Consider the following 12042-nt stretch of genomic DNA (forward strand, 5'->3'; position numbering starts at 1 on the left):
TATATATATATATATATATATATATATATATATATATATATATATATATATGTATAAAGTATTGCAGTCAATGCAATTTAACCCCATTTTTCCTCCAACACAGCAAAAAACTAACACTCTAAATTGTAATTCACAAATAAATCACATATGGGCATTGTGAGCTTTGTCCAATAGCCTATTGGGCATTGAAGATTTGTCCAAATGTAGAGAGTACAGTAATTTGCATATTGATTATTTGTACTGATTTGAGCACAGAAAACAAGGATCTGATGAGCAAATAAGATTACAGCCCCTTGTACACAATCAACATACTCAGCTTTGTCTTTTCAAACACCCTGGACATTTGTGAAATGTAGGAAGAATCAAAGTAACACTTTAGTGGGTGTTGGAGAACACATTGCATACTGTGGATAAGGGACTTGAAGTAAAAAAACTGATATTCAGGTTTCAGCTAAATTCTTTTGATTTCAAACATAAAATGTAGGAAATATATGCCAACCTGGAGGGCAATACCAAATAAAGTGAGAAGCAGTTGAACAGAAAAAAAACAAAGCTGTGACTGAAGTTCTAGCCATGTTTTAGGAGATGATCATTTTAGCACTATTATATCATCATAAAGCTGTACTCTTTTACTATCTGCTTCTTGCTAGGCATTATCAAGCATGGTAAGCAGATGTAACCCTCTTAGGAGGCCTCTGAAGCTGACCATGGGCAACAGAAGGGGTCAGTTGTGTTCCATTGATTTACAGTACAGACTGTCATTTATGTCTTTCCATATAGCACACAGCTTCTGAACCAACCATAACTCAGGCACACGGTAGTGACCAGCTAGGAGTGTCTTATGTGATTTTAAAGGGTTATAACTCTTCCCAATGTACTTACCATAACTCCCTCTGGCCCCTCTAATAGAAAATTGGAAAATCCTTTCATTCATTTTTTGACAGAATTGGCCCTACTTTACATGCTCAGTGCCAGGACAGTGTTTTGGGGCTCAGCAGTCCCAGCGCTGCATTGTAACTGGTAATTGGTAAACCTGAGCCTGTCACAACCCATGTGTTAGCTTTTGAGTACAAAAATTAAGGGAAAGCTTTTTGTTTTTGCCTAAATTTACATTTTATCTGTTTGTCACATACAGAATGCAAACAATCATGTCTGGAGGTGCCACAACCTGCACAGCATAACTTTTGTTATTTTACACAAAAATGTCCTCTTTAAAATAACAGTCAGAGAACTTACCTAAATATCTTGGATAGAAATAATCCTGTGAAAAAAAAAGAAAAGATATAATGAGCAGAAATTGTATAGCGTTTGTTTTCATAATGTAAAAGGAAATACTCTAATAAATACGCAGACAGGCATATATTCTCCATCTATACAGAGCCTTCCATCATTGACGTCAGGGGTAGAAGATTTTAAAGAACATTTAAAACTGAAATAAAGTATACCAGGGAAAATATGGAGCTTCCTATTCAGCCAATCATGCCCCTAACAAAGTAAAACTGAAAATGTAATAAATTTACAACTTATTTAGTTAGTTACAACCTATAGCTTATTTTTTTTTTTTTATATAAAATTTGTCTTTACTAAAGCTTGCATGAGTACAATGCCCAAACAGTAGCTAGTCCATTATGTGGATTACATCATACCATATAATAAGGTCTTAAATACATTGGTGGATGTAATAATTGCGTATGCACAATCATTTAGGATGGGGTCAAAACATGTTGTCATGTTAGATTAAAAGAGTATACATAAACATCTAAGAAATGTGCTTCTAAAAATAAATCAGAGACAGATGAAAGGTCAAAATTAACAATAATAACCCTATTAAAAACACATGCAATACATTGAATAAGTCAACTACATTACTGGGAAAAAAATTTTACTTGAAAAATAAAACAGGTATACATCTTGTTAACACCAAATTTGATTGGATCTCATCTATTCTAATATTACAAACATCACTTCTGCCATAGAATATATGCACCTCCAAAATGTACAGTGTTTACAGAACGTAAATTACAGCAAATCTTTGGGGGGCCAATGTTGAAGAAATGTTCACTTGGCTGTGCCGACAGTTTTGATTGGAGTAGGTTTATCTTTGTATTATGTAAAACATTTGATGGTCTGTTGTTTTTAAAAGACCAATGGATAAGTATTGTCTATAGGAATCATTGCACATTATTTTTTTATACTTTAGTAGGAATTAATACTTTATTATTTAGTAGGAACAATACAGGTCAGAGCCTTTCTCCTTACTGACAAATAGCATTACATTCCAAATTCTAATTAATTACAGCCAATAGCTTTTATCTATGTACCAGATCAGAAGAGAAATAGGAATAGTCACAAAGTACAGTAATAAAAAATCCTTTCTTGCATTAAAATATAAAAGGTAATGTCATTTCAAATTTCAATGTGTACGCAGAGTACAAAGAGAATAACAATTGTCTCAAATTGTTGAAATACAGGACTCCAATGGCCTTCTGTTTCCCTAACACTCACATAAGCTGCCCTTTGTCTGAATCCTTTTCACAAAGGAAGGAGATAAAATAGAAGTGGTAGCTCGAGCTGGCAAATCAGCTATCCCATTTGACAGCAGACATCTCATCGCGCCTTCCCTAAAATTGCAGGATTAGGCCAACCTTGAACATTAGACCTAAAAGCTCCTGGACATCAGGGAAAACATCTGTGAGACATAAACTGAACTGTTAGTATCAATATCTCAAAGGACCAATTAGTGCCCTAAGCATGCAAAAGCCAATAATAAAGCTGTCCAAGATCAATATGTGAAAGACAGGCCCTGTATAAGAGCCATGACTGGCACATTGTCTGTAGACAGAAGAGAGTAGTGTGCAGATTAAAGCTTAGAAAGAATAAGTACATTTTGTGCAGCTGCTACCAAAGCAAGGCAGAAGCCAGCAGGGTTCAATGTTAGATTGGAAAATAAAAATTATATACCAATATATATATATATCGTAGTGCCACATATTAGCGCAACATGCGCTTTTATTGCAATTTTCTCCAGCCTGAGGATTTGGAGATCTGGACATTTTCCAGTGAAAGGTTTTTTTCCACACTGCACTCACTATTGACAGGCTCCTAATGAGCAGCCCTCTGTAGTAAACCTGTGCTTTAGATTTTGCCATGCAATCAATCACTTCATTCTGGCAATATAGATCAGTTCTTAATTAGACTGGTCACATAATTATCCTGTCCATCAATTGTTGCCTTGGATTTATTGTGGGAAAAGTTGCAATACAGTGTCAGTAAAAGGATGCTTTTCACATCAGATCCACAACCTTAATAATGTTAAAAAGAGTTTCTGATGCTTTAGAGAAGAATTCTATAAAAGCGTAATCCAATCTTTGAAACTTAAACAGATTTCAATGTACTATATTTTTTTCTTCAAACACTAAAGGCTATGCAAAAGCTTACAGTTTGGTGATCTGACATTCTTCCAGAGAAAAAAAAAGCAGCAACCTTGTCTATGATTGCTATTTAAAACCCAAGGACATCTGAATACAACTTAGTTACCGTAGTTTTTATTGTTTCTATGTAAAAAGCGCACTCTGTAGTTATACTAGTATTATATCAGTATCATATACTGAACTGTGCATGTCTGCTTGCAATTTTTCATTGTGGAACTATATTTCCACTTTTTACACCACCCTGCAGAAACACTGAACACAATGTAGGAAAAAAACTGTAGAATATAAACCAGTAAATCGGAATATATTAGGTCAGAAAATATACACACTGTTCCACTGGCTTCCATAGTGCATAAGGTTATGCTGTCATTCTGCAGACAAGATCCAGGAGACTGCCAAGTATACCAAATACACAGTGCTGGATCATCTTTTCATCAAGATTGGGACTGTTCAGTGTTAACCAGGATCTCATTAAAAGGAGATGATGTCACATTAGCCTAGGGTATGAAGGCAGAATCTAAATGGAAAGGTAAGTACAGTATCTATCCAATTTATTTTTCCAGTAATTCTGCAAGAAAGAGGGGACCTTCCATTAATATACATGTTCATGCTCAGTTGGCATATACAATTATATGGCCCAATGACAGTCCTTCATTTCATATACATATTTGAAAAAAACCTTTAAAGTAAAATTTTTTTTCTCTGAGTATTTTGTCTTTCAGTTGCAATATTTCAGATTTGGACCTATCTTTAATATTTTCTATAATCTGCTTATGAAGAATCTTTTTTCCACCAGTGTACAATAAAACTGTTTCTTAAAGCACTACCCAATTCGGGTTAAACAATAATTTATTGATTCCAAATAATAAACGTTATCACAGATTAACCAAGGAAGATTCTGAAAAAATATAACTTGCTTTAAGGTTGAATAGAGTGTAAAAATGTTAGTAAGTTAGAAAACAACACAACAAACAATACAAGAAAACCAAAAGGCAGTTCAAGGGTCTAACCTTGTCACCAGGGCTGAAAAGTATATGTGGACTGTATGCAACGTTAAATTTTTTTTTTGACCATGTCCTAAATATGTACAGTGTTTGGTAGCAGCTGATTTAAGGCAGCCTAATAATATGGGGGTGAGGTTAGACCCCCTGCAACTTGTTTAATTTGTTGTCCTCCTCACACCAAAACATTACCATTGACAGAAGAATGCTAAGTTACCAGCACTAAATATTATTATAACTTTTTCTCCCTGTTTATCACCATGAACAGGAAAGATTGTCTCAGAGGCGGGAAATAAAGCAAGTTCTCCCCATCAGAATGCAAAGTGAAATGTTTTACCCATTCTCTACCCTATTCAAACAAATAGATTTTTGCTTTGGATATACATTAATTTGTAGAATTATACTCTCTGTAAAGTAATCATGTTACAATTGGTTTGTGAATACTTCAATTTCTGGCCAAATCTTTTGATTTGGGGACATTCGTAAACTGTTTCTAATTCTGTGTTTTGTAGTAAAAAAACAAAAAAAAACAAAATAAGTTAGATTAAAAAAAAAACACCTCAAATTATAATTTTTTCTGCAGTCCAGCCATGAAGATCTGTAATGTCCGATCAAAACCTTAGCTTAATTTTACAGAAAATAATGTTTCTATCATTTTACCTCACTACACAAATGTTTTGGCAACAACTGCTGTGATGTAAGCTGGGGCAATGAATTTAAGGTAACCAAGCATCTACTGCCATGGTTCTTGATTACAGACAATCAGCCCTTGATCTGCATTCATTTATGTTAATATTATTAAACTGTATTTATACAGTACCAACATATTGCAAAGAGCTGTACATTAAATAGGTTGAATTGTTATTTTTAAATGAAATTGTGCAAAAAGTATGTCAATTTTAGTGCAAACAACTTTTTACAAGCAGTAATACTTGAAAAACTACTGCAATAGTATATGGTTGTTAGATAATAGACAACCTCCCTGGAAAGGTACATGTTTTTACTGTGACTTAATAAGAAATGATCAGGTATTGGACACCTGAATTAGTGGAATATGGGCTTCCCAATTCACACTGATTGGGATATTTGGCAGAATGAATACATTTTGCTAGTGCACATAAACAGGCAAAAAAATTATTTACATTTCTAGTAGAATATACTGTTACCTAGTCTGCAGAACACAAAGATCACACTGAACCAAATATGTTAAAAAGAACATACCACCATTAAGAAGGCTTTCCTGCAGCAATCTACCCCTTCTTGGTGATAATTAGTCCTTCCCATGCTACAAGTACCACGGTGACTTCTAACATGTTTTCAAAAATACATTTTAATATTGCACACTGTGATGCCATCAAATTATTCACTTTCATGAACCAGGACCCAAGGCTTTGGGGTCAATATTAATTGATTTTACAAAGTCTACAATGATAGGAAAAAGCTTCTCCTGTGATATAATGGACCAGAAGCTACACAATATAGGATAAGATGCTGGCCAAAGCTTTTCAGTTTTTTATAAACGAATACACGGACTAAAACAACAAAGTTGTACATTTATAAAGCTTACAATTCTAGCGGATAAATAATATATGAGTCCATCAATTTTTAAAACCTTTTAGCGGATATAAAAATGACTGGGAAGATGATCAAAGACTATGAAAAAAGAACAGACTTCAAACTGAAAAAAAATTTATGGGCAGCACTTGAGCCAGCTTCATTGTCATTGTGTTTTATTTTAGCCTATATGCAAAATCATGAAAAATATTCTATTATGGAGACACTTTTGTAGCAGCGCAGTGCAGAATACGTATATAAAGCGGGTCCCCAAGGCAAAGATTCAGATGGGTATACCCGGTCTCTGATTAGGATACAGTAAAATACAGAACCAAAAGGTTTCAAAAGAACAGAGGGACTTTAGGAGGCAAAATTATACCGATTGTTATAAAAACAAAAATATTTTATTTAGACATGATCAAATAGTGGGCCTGTACTTTGAATACATTTCCAAGACTACAGAAGTCCAGTTCATGCATGGGATTCTACAAAAGGTAGCACAATGTGAAAAATTAAAGCCATGGCTTCTGAAGGAGCAGGGACAAAGTCTCACAACCTATAACTATTTCTGTGCATTGAACGTCTTAACAAGTGCCCAATATAGACTTTCAGCAGTGTGTGGCTCCTTTGGTGAAGAACATAAACTCTGATATTAGCAGAGACCTTCAACAAAAAGAAAATGAACTGGCTTGTGATGAATAGATATTGGATATTATACATGGTGCTACAGTTACTTTGTATTTACCCATGCAGTGTCTTAAACCAAACCTTTTTTTTTGTTTGGGATAGTATTTTTTTTTCTTTCTTGTTACAAGCTATGTTAGGTTTTTATATGTATCTCTTCTTCTTTTGGAGTTTTATCTTCACTTGTGGTCTTAATGTCTGCTGTTATCAGTACAGACAGTGATGGAAAATCCAACATTTTTAATTTGTGGAAGGAACAGATGAATCTTCCATGTGGAAACCTATTCTAATAACAACTTGTTCTCAGGGAGGATTCCCCTTAGATCTAGAGAGATCACCTTATGTCCTCTTGTGTTTCTAGGACAGGAAGTGAAAGAAAATATTTAACTTAGAGGACAGCATATATACTGAAAATGTGGGACCTAAGTTTTTAATAGAATTTATCATACAAGGTAGCACATAATAATTTGTTCAGCTTCCCTTCTCTGGAATGCTACAAGGAAAAACACTTACATGGATATTCTTCAAGTTATAGGCTTGACTGTGATCTTTTAACCTTCAAGCTCTTGCAATGGGTGTGATACAACATGTGTGATAAACAAGGAAATAGGTTCAAACTAAACCTACAAGTATTGTTGTACACAAGGTAAAAGGATGTGCAATAACTACAAACCTTTTTTTTTTTTTTTTGTTTAGTGTTATTGGCTATGTTTTTCTTCTGTTCAAATCCAATTGTGTTTTTTTGTTAACTGTATAAAGGGGAACGGGTAGCGTGGTGAAAAATCAATAAATTAGGCTAATGGTGATGACCTCAATCCTGACCTCTGTATTGGAAAGAGGTCACATATGTGCATTTGATTCTTAGGGTCACCAGAAATCCTAGTACAGACAGCCTCTGGCAATGTTCTCTAATGTCACTATTATAGCCAACTACTAGAAATATGGGAACAAAAGGCAATTGTTTTGGCTTGTGTACTTGGACAAAGATTGAAAAACACAAACATTGTCAGCATTTTTGTGAATGCAACTTGTATTGTGACACAAAATATAATTTACTTGTTTCAAATGAAAACTATTATGGCTCAGGGTCAATTTTAGATAGGAAAATATGTAATATTTTATTTGAGGCAATCAGGGAGAACTCTAGTCTTCTACCAATAAATTAATACATGCAATGCTAACAAGGTTTGTTGAAATTAGAAAATTCATGTTACAGGCTGACAACACTGAGGAAATATGGAAACTGGCACAGAACCCTACAACAGGGAGTATTTAAAAAAAACAACCATGGCGAGATTACTAGATGTTTTTCACAGTGGATGACTGACCTTGTTGACAACTCTATTTTCTTCTGAGTTGCCCTGTTAGACTGAGAAATATTTGGTGTAAAGATGCCAGCCCAGTGTCCTCAAACTCCACACAAATAGCACTTTAATATTAGATAACAATACCAACAGGTAAATTCCAGGGTTCTCGGGCTGCCTATTTATCCCCCCCCCCCAAAGATGAAAACACAATCCTTCAAACCTACAAGTGTGTTTCCCTCTTAAGCTACGTACACACATCCAACGGTTCTCGCCCGATAATCGGCTCAGGGCTGATATTGGGCGAGAATCTGCCGTGTGTACTTTCATACGACAAGTTTTGCACATGTGTATGCGGCTTTAGCTCTTCCATCACTGAACAGATACTACCTATGATTATTTACATAATACCAATTGTAAGTTATCAATTGTAGACAAAACATACACCAATACTAGACAGACAATAAATAGAAAGTTGGAATCAAGTGAGTGATCAACACATTTCTCCATTCATACATAACTGTGCTGCACAAAAGATGGAAAGAAATACACATACTTACAGTTTCTGGGTCATTCTCGAACACTTCCCTTGCCTCCTCTTTGTTGCACTGTTCCTCCACACATTCCCGCTCTAAGTGTCCTTGCTTGGTTTCTTCAAACAAGTGGTTAGCTCTCTTGTGTCTTTGGTGCAAAAACTGTGAAGCTTCCTTGGCAGGCAACAAGACTGCCGAAGACAACAAATATCACAATAGCAGGTTGGTAGAACATCAATAAATATTTCCAGAAATACATAGCACTACAAAACCAGGTATAGCAAGCTATATATATGTAGCAATTACTGCATATCACATAGGAGTCATACCTTGCAAACTGCTTAATACGAGTTATACTTTTACCAGGCTTACAGTATACACACCTATAAAAAGGTTTAACCCTCTACAGCAAATCTAAGGACTGCAAGGAAGGGCTTGTCCTTGTTCAGACCTGACATACTATCTACATGACTACCTGAAGTAATGTAGGCAAAATGCTGATGAAACACAGCTACAAAAAGGAAATGTCAAGATGTTGTTTCTGATCTAGTTCAGTTTGGAGCCAATGTACAAAAACTGGAGAAAAAATGGATAAATGCTCACTGTAACTGTACAGATTCCAGATGAAGCAATAAGTCTGACTGGTCGTTGGAGATAACTGATCCAACCCATCTGTGTATATATCACTAGGATAAATAGATGCTTTTTTTAGATCTCTGGAGCTACAATAATCTGCACTGGATCGTTATAGAACCATGGCTAAAGCAGAGCATGAGTACTGAGTTTTAAGCGACATCCAGGCTGGGTTTGTTGCAAGCAGAAACCACTACAGTTAACCACATTTAGCCAGCCTATGAAAATGGTTACAGTAGACTTGCTACATACAGTGTCAAGAGTGGTTAACTGCCCCAAGTACTTACAACTATAGTGTAATTCCATATGGAAAAAAAAAACTGCTTTCAACTGTGAGCAAGTCCCTGCACAAGCATTTGCTAACACCTGGAAAAGCCCAGCAGTTACCACTTGTTACCCCTCTCAGGTGCCTACCTGCTACTACTTGGTGCCTGGGAGCAATAAATTATTTTTACTAAAACCATTTTAACCGCTAGCCTTATGTCTGCCTTAGTCTTATGCCTGTGTGTATTCATTAATTTTGTATCTTTTTTTTTTGCTTTTTCTTATATAGAGAGATAAAAACCAGCGTGGGGAAGGTTTGAGAACACTGAAAATGTTTGGGTTGGAAATGTTGAAAGAGAAAAGGGTAAAAGTCGAAAATACAGGAATAAGGAGGGAAGAAGTATGATAATTTGGGGGATGACATTACACGCCGCCTTCAGGAATTGCTGGATCCTATATGTCTAACTTCAGTATATTTCAGACACAGTCACAGTGGTAACAATCACATTTTTTTACCCGGGGGGTTAATGTTAGGGGTAAAGTTCTGGGTAGGTTAGCTTGTAGTTAGGCACTTGATAGATAGGTCTAGGTCCTGATAAAGCACTAGGAAGTAAGGGGTAATGTTAGGCAACAGGTAGGGGATCACTGGTATCATTAGGCAGAATTATGGGATTTTAGCATTGGAGGTAGTAAACTATGACAAGTTGCACATCTGATGAAACACCAGAGCAAGCATGTTGTAAATGAGTGTCAGCACTACATATCCCTAAACTTGTTACAAGACATCATTGAATTAAAATCATGAAAATGAAAGCCAAAGACCTAAGTGAGAGTTCAGCTATGGCAGCATCCATTGCTCTTTTGACCCTTTACTGTATTTAGTGTTCAGGCAGATCAGTTAGCCCAAGAGCAAAGCAACTCTTTTGGTTTCAATCAGATTCAGCCTGATCCATACATGTGCACTAAGTAATACACTGCCTAGAAAATGCCAAATATCTACTCCAGTGTATGTAAATATTTACAAGTTATACACCAAAAAACACGCACAGAATGCTAACATAAATTACAATATAGCAGACCTAAACCTTATCTTAACTTTGATCCATTTTACATCCTCTGCTATCCCATGACCTCAGCTCACACATAAAACGGATCAGCAATACCCAGCTCCTTCTGCCTACAGACATCCAAACACACATATGGTGGCAGACCGATGGCTGATCTTGTACAGAGACTAAGCCCTTTCACTGGGTCACTTGTCCAGGTTGAATGGCTGTGTCCTGGTACCCAGGAGATACCGCCAGGTAAATTCTATACCACTTTCTTTTACAGGTTATAAAATATGAAGGGGGAAGTAAAAATGGGTTTAAAGTCAATCTCAAGAAAAGAACATACCTAAATAAATACACATATGAGAACTGTTTATTCTGCCAAATGATTTCTAATTTAGTGATGCCACTTTGATGATTGATCATACACCCCTGAGCCATGAGCCCAGCCCACCCCTATAATTGGAGCACCTTTTCCCTATCAGTGTACATTCACAGGTTACAGAAGGATGATATTACGGATACAGTTACAGTATTACAGATACACAAAACCATAATGAGTCACACAATTGTAAACAGAACAGTGTTTCCCTTTAAATAATCCCCGTGCAGCATTGATCTGGAGGGATTAGTAAACATCTGGAAGTTTATAAATCTGTGTGATATACACAACATGAAATGACCACAACATGTGTGCTTCTGGATCAAAGCTCTGCACACCCAGACCAGTGAGATGAGATCCCCCAGAGATCCCAATAACAATGAGAAAGTTTCAGGTGTGCTTGGAGCAGCCACGGATATAACAAACACATAACACTGGCTCCATGTATTCTTTAATTCTCATAGGGCTGGGTGAAGCAATCATGGAGACTGCTGACAAAGCAGCTCCCTCACCTATAAACATTAGCATGACAAAGCACATAGGTCTGTGGTGCCAGCATGACCCCCTGGGTTGATTCTGGACACAGTAGTCACCTAGGGGGGCTTGGTGCACACCCAGCTATGTTGCACATGGAGGGTGCAATGCAATAAGAAGGGGTAAAAGTGGTCAGATACTCACTGCCATGTGTGTGGTGTGCAGCCAGCAGGGTGAGGAGCAGTGCGGCAGTCAGGGTAGAGCTGCTCGGCATGTTTGGTGTGGGAGAGCCGGGCGGCAGAGCTGTATGGTTCCTCCTATGGAGAGTGTGAGCCAGGGTTGCCTCCAGCAGCAGCTCCTGTGAGAGGAAAGCATTCACAGCCAGTAGCAGACACAGCGGGGGAGTCAATGGCTCCCTCCCTCCCAGTCATTTGATAAAAGTTTGCATACATCAACAGACACACCTATATATGCCTGACATGCTGCAGCAGCAGGAACTAATGCACCCAGGCGTGCACAGAATAGCCTGGCATCTCCCTGGCATGAGGAGCCATATAGCAGGGGGTTTCCTTGTATATGCTGCCTCAGCCTACTTCAGTCATATCTAAATCCATTGTATAGGGGCATGTTCTCTACTGTCATTTCTGTAACAGACAATATTTCCACTTATTATAAACACTCAATGAAAGGTAAACTAGGGTCATCTGCAGGTGGCCATGTACATAAGCAATGT

General features: G+C 36.8%; 1 protein-coding gene across 1 annotated transcript in view; it reads right to left on the reverse strand.

Annotated features, from left to right (window-relative positions):
- The window catches only part of GAS6 (growth arrest specific 6), a gene marked incomplete in the record, with an annotated part of 35629 nt that extends 23844 nt beyond the window's left edge, over window positions 1-11785 (reverse strand). The window contains 2 exon segments of the mRNA XM_072402828.1: window positions 8535-8698; window positions 11514-11785. Coding sequence (XP_072258929.1) covers window positions 8535-8698; window positions 11514-11583 — 234 coding nt within the window.
- Between the last annotated feature and the right edge of the window lie 257 nt (window positions 11786-12042).

Source organism: Pyxicephalus adspersus, chromosome 1 (assembly GCF_032062135.1).
Source record: "Pyxicephalus adspersus chromosome 1, UCB_Pads_2.0, whole genome shotgun sequence".
Classification (NCBI taxonomy): Eukaryota; Metazoa; Chordata; class Amphibia; order Anura; family Pyxicephalidae; genus Pyxicephalus; species Pyxicephalus adspersus.